General features: G+C 44.2%; 1 protein-coding gene across 12 annotated transcripts in view; it reads right to left on the bottom strand.

Annotated features, from left to right (window-relative positions):
- Positions 1-20,939, bottom strand: part of RECK (reversion inducing cysteine rich protein with kazal motifs) — a 1,668,523-nt gene that overhangs the window by 690,057 nt on the left and 957,527 nt on the right. For all 12 annotated transcript variants that reach the window (XR_012724346.1, XR_012724347.1, XM_075314993.1 and 9 more), the window contains one exon: positions 11,939-12,110. Coding sequence is in view for 10 of the 12 variants with exons in the window: in XM_075314993.1 (XP_075171108.1) it covers positions 11,939-12,110 (172 nt within the window). In the remaining 2 variants the exon portion in view is untranslated. The remainder of the gene's footprint in view (positions 1-11,938; positions 12,111-20,939) is intronic.

Raw genomic sequence — 20,939 nt, 5'->3', positions numbered from 1 at the left:
ATGCACAGGAGCTAGATGAAGAGGAGGAGGAGGGAGTTGTTGCTTTGTAGGAGGCTACTGAAATTGTGATTGAAGTGGGGCCCGCTATTCTGGGTGTGGGAATTATATGGGATATTGCCGGCTCAGACTCTGTACCAGCTGCCACCAGGTTCACCCAGTGTGCTGTCAGTGAGATTTAGCGTCCCTGTCTACTTTGCATGTCCATGTGTCTGTGATTAAGTGGATCTTCCCTGTTATGGCATTGGTGAGAGCCCGTTTCATGTTTACGGACACGTATTTGTGGAGCTCAGGGATGGCACACTGTGAAAAATAGTGGCGGCTAGGCACAGAGTACTGATGTTCTAACACCGCCAAAAGGTCACAGAAAGCCTCTGTTCCCACAAGCCGATATTGCAACATCTCAAGGGCTATCAATCGTGCTGTGTGCAGTTATGGTTTCTGCCCTTGGGTGTGTAACGGGGTATTTTCGGTTCTTTTCGAAGGTCTGTGTTATGAACAACTGAACGGAACGCTGGGACACCGAAATGGATGTGGGCATTGATGATTGAGTTTGGCCAACATCAGGTTGGGAGAAGGAGGCATCAGCGCCACCTTCTTGCACACCAGTTTGGAAAGCAGGGAACCCAGGGGAAGTGGCAGAGTTTTGAGTCTGGAAATTGTGTTTTTCACCTAGAGCTTTAAACCACCTAGTGGTGTGCTTGGCTAACATATGGTTTCTCATGGTGAAGGTGCCTAAGCTGGAAGTATTTCTGCCTCTGCTAAGCTTGGTCTGACAGATTTGACAAATGGCAACCATTTGGTCCGAAGGACTCTTGGAAAAAATCTCCCACACAATCGCAGCATTGGACTCTGAGATGGCACAGGTGGTGCACGGACCCTTGGACTCTGAGATGCCACAGGTAGTGGTGTCATGTGCACAGTTGATTGACCTCTGGCAGTGGTTGAAACCCTATCTCTTACAGCCTTTTTGCGGACTATGGGCACATGCTCATCTGCACTGCTGCTCTCGTAATCCCTGTCACCCGTCCATGTTGGACCAGTCACCTCATCATCGACCAGGTAGTCTTCAAATTCCTGCAGGTCAACATCTTCGGTAATGGAGGTTTCAGGCTGACCTGAGGGCAACTGTGTCTCATCATCCTCCAACACTTCCACCTGATTGCACAGCATGTCATGGCCAACAACATGGCTTTCTTCTGGCCTTGGGTGCTCAAAGATCTGTATATCACTGCACACCACGGCCTCACCTATGTTGGTGGTGTTGCACGGTGAGAGGCAAGAAAGGTCAATGGGTCCCGTAAACAGTGCCTCAGAGTAACCTGCTTTGGGGTCATATGTTTCCTTAGCATACTGATGTTGTGAGGAAGGAGGACCAGGCTGAGGATTTGATGGGCCAGCCTCTGGGCTACTCAAGTTTCTCTGTGTGGACCCTTGGGATATGCAACTCGACAAGTAACTGGAGGTATTTTCTGCTAGCCAACTTGTTACCTGTTCGCACTGTTCAGGGCGCAAGAGTGGTTTCCCACGTGGACAAGAAAATTGGGATAGGAAGGCAGAGGTAGATAAAGCAGGAACCTTTTTCTTGGGTTCGGTCAAGGTGTTTGGGCGACCAACACTGTCACTACCACCTCGTCCACGGCCCTTACTGCCTCTTTTTCTCATTTTTTTGTTTGATTATTTGCAGGTGAATACTGTAACGTGACCTTTTGTACAGGCAGTGGAACAACACTGATGTCATGTTTTTAAACTTGTGTTAATAGTTTCCCACAATAGCCATTTCTGTAAGTTTAAAAATAGCAAGGTACCTTTATTGGACAAACTACCACTTGGAGGAGTCAACAAAGATGTTGTGAATATCTTTCAGCTTTAAAAGAAAACAGTGTTCGACACCACTTTTATTTTAGTATTGGTTTTTGGCACTCAGACTGTGTTTTAGTAAGAGAAGGGCACTATGTAGGTTCTGTGAAATATGAAGCTGCCACTAGTATGCTAGGTTGCTGTTAGTAAGGTATTGGCCTTCAGGCAAAAGTAGAGCCACTGACACCGAGTATTAATTACAATTTGGTAACACTGACACTGTTTTAATAAGAGCAGGACACTATGTAGGTTCTGTAAGATATGAAGCTGCCACCAGTATGCTAGGTTGCTCCTAGTAAGGTATTGGCCTTCAAGCAAAAGTAGAGCCACTGACACAAAGTATTAATTAAAATTTGGTAACACTGACACTGTGTTTAATAAGAGCAGGACATTATGTAGGTTCTGTAAGATATGACGCCGCCAATGTATGCTAGGTTGCTACTAGTAATGTTTTGGCCTTCAGGCAGAAGTGGAGCCACTGACACCGAGTATTAATTAAAATTTTGGTTACAATGACACTGTGTGTTAGGCCTAAGCCACACGACATGAAAATCGGTGCGAGTGGAGTGCGATAAAAAAAATCGCATTCCACTCGGACCAATATTAGCCTGTGTGTCAGCACACATGAGCGATTATTTTCTCAGCCCTAATCGGACCGAGAAAACAATCGCAGCATGCTGCGATTGTAATGCGAGACTCTCTCTCGCACCTATTCAATTGTATGGGGTGAGAGAAAAATCGCACTGCACTCGCGGTACACTGGTGCAGTGCGAGAATGGCAATAACCAGCAACGGAAAAGAGAGGGAGATAAATCCCTCCCTCCCCTCCTCAGTGCCGGCCCGCCCCCCCCGCAGCTGAGGTCCGCTCGCACGGTCGGACCTCAGTCGCAGGGACACTTGCATGACACTCGGCTCTGCTGTACTTCCAGCATGAGCAGAGCGCCATGCTAGGGGATCGTAGTAATCCCCGAGTGGCCCCAGCCTTAGAGCCACTGACTAGAGCCACTGACACCGAGTATTAATTAAAATTTTGGTAACACTGACACTGTTTTAATAAGAGCAGGCCACTATCTAAGTTCTGTAAGATATGAAGCCACCACCAGGATGCTATATATTATGGTATTTGGCTTCAAGTAAAACTACAGTCTGTGACAGCAATTTTTTTTTTTTTAACACTATTTTTTTTTTTTTTTAGCAGTAGGTTACTATGGAGTCTATGTACACTATGAAGCCAACACAAGGATGCAACTGTGCTGGTATTGTCGCGGGCGGGGAGGGTGCTGCGCTCACCCACTGCTCGGGTCCGGCAATGCTGAGGCTTGCTTGCTCGCTGCTCGGTGGCTCGAGCGGCGGGCCGGATCCGGGGCCTCGAGCGGCGCTCCTCGCCCGTGAGTGAAAAGGGGATTGGTTTGGGGGATTTGATTGTCCGTGACGCCACCCACGGTTGTGGTGAGGTTGTGACACCACCGTTGCTCTGGACGGGGATCCTGGGAGCGATGACAGGGAGCAGCGCAGTTGTTGTTTTCCCCTCCGTGGGTAAGGATAAGGGTTGGTTGTCCCGGGGCCCGGTGAGGTGAGGGCTGTATGGCAGGTGGATTACGTACCTGGCGAGGTGCAGGGTCGCGGGGGCAGCGCGGTGCCGCACGGCACGGTAGTACTCACTCAGCCAATGACGAATGCAAAGTCCTTTGTAAAACACACGGCTGGATGGACGGGGCTCACTGACGGCTGCGGTGGTTTCTGCTCCCGGTAGGTTGATGGTGACTGCCTTTCCCTGCACCTTTGGTTTGTTTGTGGTACTGATGGCTTCCCACCGGTAACCCGCTCCCCAGCTTGGATGGATGCTGAGGGAGCCCCTTTTGTCCGCAGGCTCTGGCCCTGGGAACTGTAGCCTTGGCGGTGACTGTGTTTCCCTTCATGGTGTGAGCTGTTGCCTTCAATCGGGACTTGTTTGCTGGGAAACCCTGTAGGTTCCCTTCGCTAACGGATTTTACCGGTTTTACGGCGACTCCAAGCCTGGTCGGGGTCTGTAAGCCCTGCCGAATGGTGCTGGCTTCTCTTCGCTCCCCGGTTCGGTACCGGTGGGCCACCGCCCAACCCCGGCCCTACGGTTCCGCGTCGATAGGCCTCGCCTGCAGATGGTCACCACCGTCTGCCAACCTTGCTGTATGTGCCCGGGCCACGCACCCGGACACGGTCAGTCAATTGCTCCTTTTCCACTTCGCTCCTCTCTCAACTACACTCTGTACTTCACTAACTTCCTTTTCCTGCCTCCAGGACTGTGAACTCCTCGGTGGGTGGGGCCAACTGCCTGGCTCCACCCCCTTGTGTGGACATCAGCCCCTGGAGGGAGGCAACAAGGATTTTGTCTGACTTCAGTGTGTCTAGCCGGGGTGTGGGGTGTGTGGGTGTAGTATCTGTGACGACCTGGCTTGCCCAGGGCGCCACAGTATGAATTGAGATGGTGGCTGACAGGCACTACACTACACCTGAACCCGTTGTTTTGTCAATTTTGGGACCTTTTTTTAGGAAGTTGTAATACCTGTTCCTTTTAGAACACACACAAGGGATGTAGCAGTGCTGGGATTGTTGATTATTAATAGCAGATGTCAGGATAGCTTTAAAGCTCTCCCTGCCTGTGAATAAGCTCTCCCTATATCACACACTGCAGTAACAGACCGTATGCAGCACTAAGAGGAGGATTTTTTTTGGCAGGTTTAAAACAAGAATGGCTTTTACCTAACAAAGCAATGCACTAACACTGACCCTATAGCTGGTTCTGTGATTTCTTCAGCTGCTAGCAGATAATGTACACTATCTTCAGCCCTTACAAGGACTATTTTGGATTGTGCAGCAGGAACGCTATCTCATAGAACGCACTGCACTGTCCCTATACCTGGTTCTACGATTTACACAGCTGCTAGCAGCTACTGCACACTGTGTTCAGCCCTTACAAGGACTATTATTAGTTCACTGTATAAACGCTCTCCCGCACACAGTACAGTCTAGCTACACCGCCAGCTCAGGAATAAATGAATGCACAAAATGGTGGCAGCCTTATATAGCCCCTATGACGCTGTGCGGCCAAGCCAATCACAGTAATACCAGAACAAAGATGGCTACGGCGTTACTGTGAGGGCAAGCAACATCAGATGTGTTCATTGGCTGGAAAAAGGCTACAGGAAGTCCGAAATGAAAATGGAAGTATCGAAGCGAATACCATATTAGCTGTCGGATAGCGAATACCTTGAATACCCAATTATCCGTCAGATACCGAATAGTGGCAAATACATTTGCTCATCCCTATTATTAACCCCTTGACCCCTGAGCCCATTTTCATCTTTCTGATCAGACCATTTTTTGCAATTCTGACCAGTATCACTTTGACAGGTTATAACTCTGGAACACTTCAACAGATCCCAGTTATTCTAACAGTTTTTTGTGACATATACTCCATGATAGTTGTAAATTTAGGCCGATATTTTTTTAGTTTATTTGTGAATATATCGGAAATTTCGTGAAAACTTTGAAAATTTCGCAATTTTAAAACTCTGAAATGTTATGCCCACATGTTTACTTTACATCAGTAACATTTTTTAAACATTTTGTTAGGAAGTTAAAACGCTTCAAAGTTTATCAGCAATGCTTTGTTTTTCCAAAAGAATTTTCAAAATAATTTTTTTTTTACGGACCACATCACATTCGAAGTAGCTTTGAGAGGTCTAGGTGACAGAAAATACCCAAAAGTGACACCATTCTAAAAACTGCACACCTTGCACTGCTCAAAATCACATCCAAGAAGATTAGGTGCCTCACTGGAACCAAAGTAATGTGAAAGGAAAAAATTGTACTTTTTCCCACAAAACATGTTACTTTACCCATAATATTCTGTATTTTCATAAGGGTAATTAGAGAAAACGCACCACACAATTTGAAGGCAAAATTAGCTGAAATCATTAGGGGACGCCATATCACGTTTGGAGACCCCCTGAAATGCCTAAACAGTGGATCCTCCCCACCAAGTGACACCAATTTGGAAACTAGACTCCTCAAGGAATGTATCTAGATGTTTAGTGTGCACCTTTGACCCCCGGGAGGCTTCACAAAAGTTTATAATGTTGAGCAGTTAAGAAAAAACAAACCCATTTTTACCACAAAATTGTAATTCAACCAGATAGCTTTTTTTTACAAGGGTATGAAGAAAAAATGCATCATCAAATTTATTATGCAATTTATTCTGAGTATGTTGATATCTCATATGTCATGGAGCTCAACTATTTGGACGCATGGCAGGGCTCGGAAGGGAAGTAGCACCATTTGACTGCAAAATAGGCTGGAATCATAAGTTGATGCCATGTCACATTTAGAGAACCCCTGATGTACCTTAACAGTGGAGCACCCCCACAAGTGACCCCATTTTGGAAACTAGATCTCTCAAGTAATTTATCTAGATGTTTGGGCAGCACCTTGAACCCCGAGGGAATTCACAGAATGTTATAACAATGAACCATAAAAATGGAAAAATACATTTATAACCTCAAAAATGTTGCATTAACCTCAAATTTTTCAAATTTACCAGGGTAACAGGAGATAATGAACCATACAATTTGATGTGAAATTTCTCCTGAGTACACCAGTACAACAGACAATATGTGGTCAAAACCGACTTTTGAGTCACAGTACAAAGTGAAGAAGGGAAGGAGAGCCATACTGGAGTGCAAATTTAGTTCCAATGGTTAGAGTGTGCCATGTCACATTGGCAGAGCCCTTGTGGTGACAAAACAGCAGAAACCTCTCACAAATGACCCAATTTTACAAACTGCACCTATCAATGAATTCATTTAGAGGTGCACCAAGCCTATTGACAGTACAGGTGTGTCACAAAATTGTATACTATTGGGTGGTGAACAAAAAATAATTACATTTTTACCAGTAAAGTGTTGTTTTAATCCCAGATTTACAATTTTCATAAGGGGAATAGGTAAAAAGGAAAAAAAAAAAAAGGTCCCATAATGTGTTACACAATTTCTCCCGAATGTGGCAATACCCCACATGTGACTGTACAGTATTGGTTAGTTGCACCACAGAGCTTAGGAGGGAAGGAGTGCCATTGTTTTTCGGAGCACAGATTTTCCTACAATAGGGGCTCCGCAAATGGAGTCTGCTTACTAAGTGCTAGAACAGAAGAAATCCCCCTCAAGTGACATTTTGTAAATTACACCCCTCTGGGAATTTATCTATGGGTGTAGTGACGATTTAGTCTCTGGAAAACATTCAGGGTGTCAAACGCAGTGAATGTTGCAGAATTAAGAATTGCAAATAAGTCCTTGTGCCCAGTACATTGTGCCCAGCTCATGTTTATGGAAACCTTCTGGGGCTCAGCAGAGAGGGAGGCATTTGGATTTGGGAGCATAGATTTTGCTGGATTTCTGTTTTTGAGGGGGAGAGGGGAAGCTATAGCGTTGTCAGGCAGGTTGTCAACCAATTCAATGTAGTTTAGTGCTCGATGGTTGCCAAGGAAATTCTTGGAAGCCATTAATCTTGTGCTCTGTGCTGAGCACTTACATCGGGGTTTCCATCTACATCTCTGAAATATGTGATTCAGGTAAAACTTGCAACGGATCCATTCACTAATGAGGCAGCAGAGTTCCGGACTCTGGTCTTTGTTCAGTTGTGTCCGTCTTTTCAAGGGTGACCAAAACTGTTGATGACCGCTCATTTGTGCATGCCTAAAAAGAGGCATAAAAAGATGGACATAGCCAGACCACAGGTCAGAAGGGAGTTCAAAGTGACTCCCTCTGCCTCATTACAGTGAATTTCATGTTGTGAATTTTGTCTGAATCACGTTTTCAGAGATTTATGGTCTGTGCCAATGATCCGTACGTGCTGCATCCTGGATGCAGAGTGTCTGCTCCTACAGAGAAGCAAGTATTTGTGACGCCCTGGACTAGCCCGGTAGTCACAGGTAGGCCCTTACACAACACTCGTCCCCTAAAAAGGGTAACATCAGCCAACCCTTAAAACCCTAGTCACCTCCCTCAGGATTTGATGTTCACACCAGGGGTCGTGGCCAGGCGGTTGGAAATGCCCACCGAGGAGTTCACAGGCCCTGAGACAGGAAAAACATAGGCAGTCTAGTTTTGACAGTGGAGGAGTGAAGGTCAAGTGCAGAGGCAGAACTGTGCCCAGGTCTGCCCCAGTCTAACAACCAGGTGTCTGGGTAAGAGCCCAGTCACCTCTGGCTAGGAGGCATACGGTGGCCTCATCCTACAGGAGCCAGGAAGACAGCCAGATGGAACCATAAGGCACCGGGGCAGGGTAGTGGCCTGCCGGTACCGAACCGGGGAACCGACCGGAAACCGGAGCACAGAAAGCGGGTACTCTGACCCTGAAACTTGGTCCCGAAACTACTGGACTAACTTAATTAACTGATTGAGGTCTGGACTTTAGGTCCTTTCCCACCCAAGTCCCGACTGTAGACAACAGCCCACCGAGGGGGCTCAGGCTAAGCTCAGGCTTAGAGATCCCACGGGCCAGCGTCTGCGGGAAAACGGGTCTCCCGACACACAAATCCGGGGAGCGGGCTCCCGTTGCTGAAGCACCGGCTGTCCACAGCTACAAAGAAGGTGCAGGAGAAAGGCAGAGACCACCAACCCGAGTGGGGGACCAGACGCAGCCCGCTGCGGGCACCGACCACCGTCTTTTTGGTTTACCAGAGACTCTTGTGCATCTGTAATAGTGAGTATAACTGTGCCCTTGGGCCATGCACCGCCCTTGCACCCAAATACCATCCCCAACGGCCCTGGGACCATCACCCCTGCCCACTGAGGGGTTTACACCTTTGCTGCTCAACATCTCACCCGGGTGCCTAGTGAACAGCAGTGATGGTGCCCACCTTCACCACAACCCGTGGGTGGCGTCATGAACTCTAACACAAAAACCACGGCCTAGGCCGTAACCCTAAAACCCCCTTCAAAGCGCCAGCCCCTTTCAGAGTGAAGTGACCCCCGGTCCGGAGGCGCTCAAGCCACCTACAAACGAGCCCGGATCCGAGCGGCTCAGCTGTAGCAGAGTGCGGGGCAGTACACATCCTCTTCAGGAGACCGCAGCTTCCTGTGTGCCCACCATCAAGATATGGGGCGCTGTGGACTTTCACTGTTTTCCCAGCAGAGGACACTCGCATCTCCACATAATATTATATTAATCACTTTCTATTCCACATTTTCTCCTTTCTCTCTCATTTTCACATTGTCTCCTTTACTGGAGAGACAATTTGAATATTTCCCAGAGGGGCATTGCAGCTATAAGTCCCCTTACCTGGCAGCCAGACTGGCTTGCAAAGTCTCCTTAAGGAGAATAGTGTTCCCCCGTGGTCCCCACATAGCTTTCTCATGAGCCAGATCAGACACCCCCATACTTTGCACTGACGAGGGGCAAGCACCCCGAAACACCGTGTCTGCAAATTGGGATTCTGATCTGGCTTATATATCCTGAGTCATATTGCAAAGGATTGTCGAAAATCCACTTGTGACTTTTAGGATCGCTACTTCCAATAGGTGGCGCTGTGCTAGAGTTTGTCTCCTTTACTGGAGAGACAATTTGAATATTTCCCAGAGGGGCATTGCAGCTATAAGTCCCCTTACCTGGCAGCCAGACTCGCTTGCAAAGTCTCCTTAAGGAGAATAGTGTTCCCCCGTGGTCCCCACATAGCTTTCTCATGAGCCAGATCAGACACCCCCATACTTTGCACTGACGAGGGGCAAGCACCCCGAAACACCGTGTCTGCAAATTGGGATTCTGATCTGGCTTATATATCCTGAGTCATATTGCAAAGGATTGTCGAAAATCCACTTGTGACTTTTAGGATCGCTACTTCCAATAGGTGGCGCTGTGCTAGAGTTTGTCTCCTTTACTGGAGAGACAATTTGAATATTCCACATTTTGTGAGGCAGAATCATGAAGAAACAGAAATTCAGGAATAGTTCTCTGTTTACATTATTCCCATTCACTGTGTCATAAAAGTGATAAGACAGTTTTATTCTTGAGGTCAGTTCAATTACAGCGATACCACATTTATATATATATTTAAGTTATATTTATAACTTAAGAGGTTAACTAGTGTGACAGTTTTATAGCTTGGGTTGTTACGGATGCAGCAATACAAAATATGTGTACTTTTTTGTTTTTTTTTTACATATATTTACATATTTATTGGAATGGGGGGTTTTTTGGCTCTTTATTTTCGGACTTTTTTTAATATTGCTACTAATTTTAAAAACTTTTTTCTTTTACTTAGCCTCCTTGCGGGGCACTAACGTTCAGTGATCTGATCACTGATCAAATCCACTGCAGTAGATGATCAGTGCAGTGGATTAGATCTGTCAGTGCTGCACTCACAGTACTGACAGTTTACCTCACACACATCATGCACCTGGCTTGGTCTGTGAGGCATTCCATCGCTTTGTAACTCTCAGGCAGGTTGTCAACTAATTCAATGTAGTTTGGTGCTCGATAGTTGCCAAGGACATTCTTGGAAGCATCCTTGAATGATTTCCAAGTAATTTTCTCAGGCTCGAACATAGTCATTCACAGTGTGTCGGAGTTTTCATCAGCCTGAGTTTTATGTGAAGAGGAGGCAGAAATATCATTTCTGGGTCCACAAGTGCTTTATGTGTGACATTTTTCTGCCCGGAAGTCAAAAGGTTACGGATTAGACAGAAATAACAGCCGGTCACATGATGCTTCTGTTCTGTTGATAGCAAATGGCATTCATTTGTGAGAACTTTTCAGCCAACCTCTAAGATTAACAGCATATGTTACATAAGTGACGTTAGAAGCCCAGGATGTGTCTTGATCATCAATCTTGTATCCAAAGAACAGCTCATAGGCTTTCATGATGAGGGCTGTCATGGTGCATCTTTGAAGCTTAAGAGTGTACTCTCCACAAATGCAACAGAAGGTATAGTGACTGTTCCGACACTGTAGAGACTTTTTAGCTATATCAGATAGTACTGCAGTACAGTCTATAGCTGCTTAGATTTGAAATCACTTGCAGAATATTTGCAAGAAGATTTTTCAGCCTCTGTAGGGAGCATCCAGGCATCTTTAGACATGTGTAGATGTGTCAAGTCTAACAATTCCACTGAAGTTTGCTTATCTATAAATTACATAAAAGCACATATATTCTGGATAATACATGGACAGTCTGAAAATATGGAAAAAAAAAAAAATATCGCTAACATTTCAGAAAAATAGTATGTGACAGGAAAATGTCAAGGTGATTTTTTCGATCAGCAGGTCAAATTACTGTATTTTTCGTTTTATAAGATTCACCAGAATATAAGACACACCAAAAATTTAGAGAGAAAAAAAATGGTAAAAAAAATATGGGGTCCATTATATAATCCGGTGATGTCTTACCAGAGGCGGGGCAGCAGCGGTGATGGAACGGAGGTCACAGGATCCAGGGGCGGTGCTGGAGTATGCGATGCTGCGGGTAGTGTAGAGGGGGGCCCAGATGCTCACTGTGGGCTGCGGCGCTGTGCTGGGGCAGCCGGCGCTGCTCTGTGCTGGTACTCACTGCGGGAGGTGAGGCACTGGCCATTCTGAAGAAATGGCAGTCAGAGTCGTCGCTTGCGCAGATGAGAGCTTGAGCCAAGAGCTCCATATGTGCACACGCCAACCCTGGGCCTCATTATTTGAGGCCATTACTGATGACATCTTCAGAATGGCCCATGCCTCACTGCCCGCTGCCCACAGCTGCGCCACCCACCGCCCACAGCAGCGTTGCAGAAAGCAGCACCTACAGCACAGCACACAACATTGCCCTGCCTCCTGTGACTCCTGTCCATCACCTCCCGGTCAGCTACATTCAGATTTTAAGACGCACCCCTCATTTTCCTCCCAAATTTTTGGGAGGAAATATGCGTCTTATAATCCGAAAAATATGGTAAATAAGATACAGCCAAAAGTGTTTAGAAAGCAAAATATTCTTTTTCCAGTGATATTAAAGTATGAAAAAAAAAAAACATTTTCTAAAACAAACATAGCCTACCTTTTTACCAAAGCTATAACTGCTTACCTTTGATTTCTGTGACAAGGGTTCGGATTACATGGATCTTTAGAGGAACACTCTCCAAACTCAAACTGGTGATCCAACAATCCAACACATCGTGCTATACATGCACTCGGATAGGTGCGTCCATTATTACCACACACAGGAACAAACTTATCTGCACAATTGCAGGGCAATCCTAAAATAATAGATTCACAATATGGTTACAGAACTGTCTAGCCTACATCAACTTTTAAGAGGGCTTTTCATTAGAGATATGCTGTTATCTTTGAAAAAATTGTTTGCCCCTCAAAAAATAAATTATTTTTGCAAATATATTGCCTTGAAAAATAACTTTTCCACATTTTTTAAGGTTACACCCACAAGCTTAAATGTATTTTTATTAGCCTTTTATTGGAGTTGAGCGGATCGGCCATAATCCGGGTCCGGCGGATCCGGATCGGGTTGCCGCCGAAATCCGGATCCGATCCGGAATCCGCGGCCATGTAAATGAATGGGTAGCTGGATCCGGGACGAGAGAGAGAGAGAGAGACAGAGACAGAGAGAGACAGAGACAGAAACAGAGAGCTACAGAGAGATACAGAGTCAGAGAGAGAGAGAAAAAAAAAAATCTCGGATCCGGATCGTGCACCCCGAATCCCGGGTACTGGTCGGACTCGGATCGGGCGCTCGAACCGTGCGGATTCGGATTTTGCGGATCCATATCCGCTCAACACTACCTTTTATGTAACATTTTTATTTTATATAATATACTAACAAAGTATTTGGAAAGTGTAAAGGAAAATGTACATTTTTCTAAATATTTAAAAAAATTAAATCTACAAATTGTGACATGCATTTGTATTCAGGTTCCAAGATTCAATACTTTGTAGGACCTTTTGCTGCAATTTCTACTGCAAGTCTTTTGATGTAAATCTCTACCAGCTTTGCACATCTAGAGGCCATTCTTCCTTGCAAAATAACTGTCTCAGTGAGATTGGATGAAAAGCATCTGTGAACAGCGATTTTCACATCTTGCACAGATTCTCAATGGGATTTAGGTCTGGACTTTGACTGGACCAATCAAACACATGAATATGCTTTGATTCTATTGCTAATTGGAGTTTGCTATAAGCCTCCTAACATAGCTAAACAGGTAGAGGGTGAAATGCTGCAACTAATTGAAAAGGCAGCAAATAATAATAAGAATCAGGTCCTTATTATGTTGGATTTCAACTATCCAGACATTTAGTGGGACATAGAATCTTTGGGTTGTGCTAAAACCTGTAGGTTCTTATCTATATTCAAGACAATTACCTCTCTCAGATGGTAGATGAACCAACAAGGGGAGATAATTTGCTAGATCTGGTCCTGTCAAATACACCAGAAACAATTTCAGATCTACAGGTTCGGGAGGACTTGAGTGATCATAATATAGTAAGTTTCACAGCAATCAATAGAATAGAACATTTGAAAGGGGAGATGCTAAAACCTGGAATTTTAGGCAAGTGGGTTTCAACAAATTAAGGGAAAAGCTTAATCATGTAGATTGGGACAATGTCATGGTAACTGGGGATAACAAACATAAATTGGGTAAGTTTAAGGATATACTCTCTTATAGTCCTGTAAAAAACTTTTAACCTTTGGTAATAAAATGTCCAGGAATAAAAAGAAGCCACTATGGATAAATAAGACTGTACAAAGTATAATAAAACAAAAACAAAGGGCGTTTAAAGTCTTGAAGGCTGAGAATTCAAAATAGCATTTCAGGAGCATAACTATCTCACCAGGAAATGTAAAAAATGAAATCAAGCAAGCAAAATTAGCTACTGAAACAAAAATCACAAAGGACATTAAAACAAATTCCCCAAATTTTTATGAATACTTTAATGAAAAAAAACAAAGGATGGTATCGGCCCCTTAAAATATAATAACACGTTAATCATAGAGGACAAAGAAAAGACTGAAATATTAAACAGGCACTTCTCATCCGTGTTCACCAAGTAACTGACTGTTCCAGGGATCATTCAAGAAGTCCAAAATAAAAATTCACCACATGATACAACTAATTTAACACAAGAACTACAAGTTCTTTGAGGAAGGGGACCGGTAACGCCCCCGAAACGCGCGCGTCGGATCAAGCTCATTTGCACCTACTTTCTTTCTACGGCGGAACAGCCGGATTGTGTGTGGATTCAAACCACCAAAGTTTAACTTTGCTGGAAAGAGTGAATGCCCTAAACAATTCTTCGGAATCTAGAAGGACTTTGTACCTTGGAGCTCTGCTGCAAACTAAAAGCCTTGGCGGTATCTCCACTACAGGAACGCAGGAGCCTACATAGGGGAGGAACCACTGCATCCCCGCTGAAAATTCTGCGATCAGGTACCTTTAATAATAACCCACAATACAGAGACTTGTCTACCTGTCAAAGTGTTAATTTACCCGTGGCAGAATAAGTGGACTGTGTCCTTCATTCAAACTTCTTACCCGGGAAGGCATTTGTATCCTGGAGTCCCGTGGTTGTTAATCAAGCGGTGTCTGCTTTCTAGGAATCCAGGAGCCCGCACAGGAGAAGTTTACAGTGCCCTGCTGTGGACCTGCAATCAGGCACATTTAAAAACCGGCAGCGCAGAAATTCCTTTAATCTGCCGAAGCCTGTGTATTCAAGTGGTTATTTAAACACTCAAGTGTTATCTGCTTTCTAGGAATCCAGGAGCCTGCAAAGGAAGAATCTGCGGTGTCCCGTTGTAAACTTGTATTCAGGCACACTTTGAAATCCACAGAGCAAAAGTTGTCTTTAATCTGCTGGAGCCTTGCACTGAAGAAACAAACATATAGTGCAGAGACTTTCATTGCCTGCTGAATTGTTACATTTTGGACACATCTAGCGGTAATGCGCTAGATGTGGTGTTAATATTTAACCCTATAAAGACAACTGCAGCTTATGTGAAGTGCGTGACTCAAAGTGACATTTGAATTTGAGGACTCTGGTGTAGCAACATAAATTATTATTCATCTGTATTATGGGCTTTTGTGTATTTTGTAAAGATTCATATAAAACCCTTTCTTGAGATTTATATTCAGTAGTTTTAAATTATAATCAAGTACTTGTATATTTGTCCTTTATGTTATGTGATGTTTTAGTAGAGGTTCTATATATATTTTTTTGGTGTGAGTGGAGAATAAAACAAAATAAAACATTATTCCTCAATGTATTGTTGTGGTTCAGCGCAAATTTTTACATATAGGTAATTCTATATTATACAGATTAATTTATTTCTAGGCATTAAAGGGTTTTTAGCCTAGAAAAATTAGCTGCAGAACCATTGCAACATTGGGTCTAGCGCTGACCCTTATTTTATTGTTATTGAAATATTAAACAGGCACTTCTCATCCGTGTTCACCAAGTAACTGACTGTTCCAGGGATCATTCAAGAAGTCCAAAATAAAAATTCACCACATGATACAACTAATTTAACACAAGAACTACACCTGCGTCTGAGTAAATTAAAAATTGACAAATCTCCAGGGCCAGATAGTATTCATCCATGGATATTAAGGGAATTGAGCTCCATAATAGACAGACCACTGTATCTCATCTTTTTAGACTCTCTTGTAGCAGGGCTGGTTCACCAGGATTGGAGGATTGCTGATGTGGTACCGATATCTAACAAAGTTAAGAGGGTGGATCCAGGCAACTACCATCCAGTAAGTCTGACATCAGTATTGTGCAAAGTTTTTGACGGCATTTTAAGTCATATATTGCAGAAAATAATATAATAACTGACAGACAGCATGGATTCATGAAAGGTAAGTCATGCCTAACTCAACATGTTGGGGTTCTATGAGGAGGTAAGTGCAAATCTAGATATTGGCAATGCAGCTGATGTGATTTATTTGGACTTTGCAAAGGCATTTGATACTGTACCACATAATAGCCTTATACTGAAGCTCCAGAAGCAAGGACTAGGGGAAACTATATGCACCTGGGTAAGGAATTGGCTAAAAGATAGAAAACAAAGAGTAGTCATAAATGGTATATACGCTAAATGGGCTATAGTCAGCAGTGGGGTGCCACATGGATCTGTGCTAGGACCAATTATTTTTAATCTCTTTATTAATGACCTTGTGGATAGGATTGAGAATAAAGTGTAAAGGTACCGTCACACTAAGCAACATCGCTAGCAACATCGCTGCTGATGCACAACTTGCTAGCGATGTTGCTTAGTGTGACATCCAGCAACAACCTGGCCCCTGCTGTGAGGTCGTTGGTTGTTGCTGAATGTCCTGGGCCATTTTTTAGTTGTTGCTCTCCCGCTGTGAAGCACACATCGCTGTGTGACAGCGACAGAGCAACAACTCAATGTGCAGGCATAATACACTGGAGGACGAGAGTAAAGTGCAATTATAAATAATTTTTATTGAATACACAACAAGAAAAATAGTAGTTAAAATGGTACACTACCAAAAAATCTTTAGGGATGCGTGCATATAAGACCAAATAGAATTCAAAGGCAGGGATCGCTGGAGCGTCGTGGAAGCATGCTGCGCTTCGTAACTAAGGTAAATATCGGGTAACCAACCCGATATTTACCTTGGTTACCAGCGCACACCGCTTAGCGCTGGCTCCCTGCTCTCCTAGCTACAGTACACATCGGGTTAATTACCCGATGTGTACTGCAGCTACATGTGCAGAGCCACGCACACTGCTTAGCCCTGGCTCCCTGCTCTCCTAGCTACAGTACACATCGGGTTAATTACCCGATGTGTAGTCTGGCTATGTGTGCACAGAGCAGGAGTCGGCACTGACAGCTGAGAGCGGCGGACGCTGGTAACGAAGGTAAATATCGGGTAACCAAGGTAAGGGCTTCTTGGATACCCGATGTTTACCGTGGTTACCAGCGTCCGCAGAAGCCGGCTCCTGCTGCCTGCACATTTATTAACAACACATATCTCACAAAAAGAGCCATTAAATGTGAGCACCAGGCCTACCAAGGTAAGGCAGGGAGGGTGCCAGCACTACTCATAGTAATGATAATACACTGGAGGACGAGAGTAAAGTGCAATTATAAATAATTTTTATTGAATACACAACAAGAAAAATAGTAGTTAAAATGGTACACTACCAAAAAATCTTTAGGGATGCGTGCATATAAGACCAAATAGAATTCAAAATAGCCCATCCAATTACATCTGGAATATTGAATATAGAAGTCTATGTTAAATAAGGGCTAGCAAGTAAAGGGGTCTAATATGGACGATATAAATAATCCAAAAGGGACTGCATTACAATTATAGTACAAAGATCAAACCATGATTCCCCACCATGTATTGGTAAGAAATCATGGTGATTATGCTGGAAGCACCGTAGAAGAATGAATATTAGTATTAATCCAATAGGGATAGCACCAAATAATGGTGCAACCAGAATGTGCAGGGTAAAAGGAAAAAACTCTCTTACCTAAAGTGCTTGAGTGCAGTGCCGGTGCAAAAAAGTCTCGATACGACCAACAAAAATAACGCAGTCCCAAATAGAAAAATGGTATCCCTATAGATGGCCAAAGGTCTCCATCCAGGATGGCACTGAGCAGGGAGCCAGCGCTAAGCGGTGTGCGCTGGTAACCAAGGTAAATATCGGGTTGGTTACCCGATATTTACCTTAGTTACCAAGCGCAGCATGCTTCCACGAAGCTCCAGCGATCCCTGCCAGGTCAGGTTGCTGGTGGGATCGCTGGAGCGTCGCTTAGTGTGACATCTCACCAGCGACCTCCTAGCAACTTACCAGCGATCCCTATCAGGTTGTATCGTTGTTGGGATCGCTGGTAAGTTGTTTAGTGTGACTGGGCCTTAAGTCTTTGCTGACGACACCAAACTATGAAGGATATTAAAAACTGACCTTGATAGTATAATTACAAAACGATCTGGATAAGATGTCGGAATGGGCTGACACTTGCCAAATGAGATTTAATGTTGATAAATGTAAAGTATTTGTCACAGTCATCTTCCTGTTTTTGGAGACTAGTGGCAGCCTCTCACCTCTATCGGGTTATCCACATTTAAATGTGATTTTGTTTCCTTCAGTACCAAAATGGTTAATGTCAATTTTTCTGCTGGCAGCTTCTCCAGCAGTCTCAAGCTGAGTATGTCAGCTGCTTTAAATTTGTAGTCACACCCTTCAGGTTTAAATAGAGGTGTTACCCAACAATTCCTGCTGAAGATACAATGTCAATTGTTTTCTAGCCGCATTGGAGAAAGGACCTGTGAAGGCTTGTGCCTGTGTAGGAGGGGGGGTATAGCACCCACTCCTAGGAAGCTTTCCCTTGACCCATGCTCTGTGTCTAGCTACAGCCTCATATCACTTCTCCCCTGTGCCTCAAAACGTCTGGAACAGCATGTCCATCTTGAACTGGCCTCACACCTCTCTTCCTGCTCCCTCTTTGACCAGTTACAATCTGGCTTCCGACTGCATGGCCCCACTGAAACTGCTTTAACTAAAGTCACCAATGACCTACTAACCGCCAAAGCCAAGCGACACTACTCTGTCCTGCTCCTCCTGGACCTGTCCTCTGCCTTCGACACAGTGGACCACTCCCTCCTATTACAGATTCTCTCATCTCTGGGCATCACAGATTTGGCCCTATCTTGGATCTCTTCATACCTAACTGAACGAACTTTCAGCATCTCTCCTTCTCACACCACCTTTTCATCTCACCCTCTGTCGTTGACCACCAAGATTCAGTTCTTGGACCCCTCCTGTTCTCCATCTACACCTTTGGCTTGGGGCAGCTCATAAAGTCCCATGGCTTTCAGTATCATCTCTATGCCGATGATATGCAGATCTACCTCTCTGGACCTGACATCACCTCCCTGCTAACCAATATCCCATGTTTGTCTGCTATTTTATCTTTCGTCTCTGCACGATTCCTAAAGCTTAACATGGACAAAACAGAATTCATTATCTTTACTCCAACTAACTCAACCTATCAAACAAGCCTATCTATCAAAGTTGATGGCTGCTCACTCTCCCCAGTCTCACATGCTCGTTACCTCGGAGTAACCCTCAACTCTGCTCTATCGTTCAAGCCACACATCCAAGCCCCTTTCACCACATGCCGACTACAACTTAAAAATATCTCCCGGATTCGTGCTTTCCTTAACCAAGAATCAACAAAAACACTAGTGCATGCTCTCATCATCTCCCGCCTCGACTACTACAACCTTCTGCTCTGTGGCCTCCCTTCTAACACTTTTGCACCCCTCCAACCAATCCTAAACTCTGCAGCCCGATTAATCCACCTGTCCCATCGCTATTTCCTGGCCTCGCCACTCTGCCAATCCCTTCACTGGCTTTCCCATTGCCCAAAGACTCCAGTTCAAAACACCAACCATAACATACAAAGCCATCGACAACCTGTCTCCTCCATTTCATATTAAGCACCATACTTGGGTCTGATCTGCCTTGATTTATAGTTGCTGGCCTGGCACTGTGAAGGTCAGTTCTGATATTGTTCTGGCGTGTGTGGAGTCTGCTAAGAATGCTGGGACCTGGGCTGCCTTTTATCCGCAGTTGCCTCTTTTTGCATAGAAGCGGTTATATATAGGTTACAGGTATGTGTGTGCTTCAATATGGTTCTGCTTTTAATGTATTTATTTAGGAGGCCACATGGCACATGAAATACATAATATAGAGTAGGACCTATCTATTGAGATTTGCCGTGAAGTGGCATGGGTGGCTCAGGGAATTGATCAGTTGTCTGCTAAAAATCTCATTTTGTATTATAGTACAGTTGGAATAAATCCGTGAATTTGCAAATTTTATATGATGCATGCCACTCTCAGATCGTGCTGGTTCCCCTTTTTTTTGTTTGTAGTTATGCTACATTGGTCTGTTGGCTAACCACCACCATGCCATGCACGTCTGACTTTGGTTTGCATTATATTCCTCCTGTTGGTGGCTGTTCACATTCAGCTGCCTCACCCTTTTTCCACAGGCAATGCTAATTAAGCACCATTCTTGGGTATGATCCGCCTTGATTTAAATTTGCTGGTCTGGCACTGTGAAGGTCGGTTCTGATATTTTCCTGGCATGTGTGGCGTCTGCTACGCATGATGGGACTTGGGCTGCCTTTTATCTGCAGTTGACTCTTTTTGCGACATGGAAGTGGTTATATATAGGTTACAGGTATGTGTGGTTCAATATGGTTCTGCTTTTAATTTATTTATCTAGGAGGCCGCATGGCACATAAAATACATAATATAGAGTAGGACTCCCCTATTGAGATTTGCTGTGAAGTGGCAGTTGTGGCTTAGGGAATGGTTTGGAGATGGTTTGGGGTGAGCTGGACCGTAGAGTGAACGCAAGAGGGCCAACAAGTGCTAAGCATCTCTGGGAACTCCTTTAAAACTGTTGGAAGACCATTTCTGGTGACTAACTCTTGAAGCTCATTAAAAGAATGCCAAGAGTGTGCAAAGCAGTAATCAAAGCAAAAGGTGGCTACTTTGAAGAACCTAGAATATAAGACATATTTTCAGTTGTTTCACAATTTTTTGTTATAAAAGTTCAGGGTGGAAAACGGGTTTAATGCCACGCTATAAACCACGAGCTGGTGTTATTAAAAATAGATATTCTTTTATTGAGACATTCCTACGCGTTTCAGAGGCATGTGCGCCTCCTTCTTCAGGGAAAAAGATATCATACAGATACAAGAAATACAAAGGTTTATATAGAAGTTTCCAGGAGAAGCCACGCTCCTGGAGATTACCTCATTACCCCATGACTCATAGCCACGAGGAGTAGAGCTACGTCATGATAGAAAAAAACACAACGACTGCATGATCTTACACATTAACTGGAATGGTTTTTCTTCAAACAAATTAAAATGGAAGGTATACCCTTAGTGAAAAGAATTTAACCAGAACTGAAATTATTGTCTTTTTCTATAAAAAGAAGAAAAAAGAAAAAAGAAAAAAACAGGGAGGAAAAAGGAAAAAAAGATTAAAAAATATATACATATGCAAATGGTCAGG

The sequence above is a fragment of the Anomaloglossus baeobatrachus genome, chromosome 6 (assembly GCF_048569485.1).
Source record: "Anomaloglossus baeobatrachus isolate aAnoBae1 chromosome 6, aAnoBae1.hap1, whole genome shotgun sequence".
In the NCBI taxonomy this organism is placed as follows: Eukaryota; Metazoa; Chordata; class Amphibia; order Anura; family Aromobatidae; genus Anomaloglossus; species Anomaloglossus baeobatrachus.
Note: the sequence above shows the minus strand (reverse complement) of the source record. Positions and strands in the feature narration are given on the sequence as shown.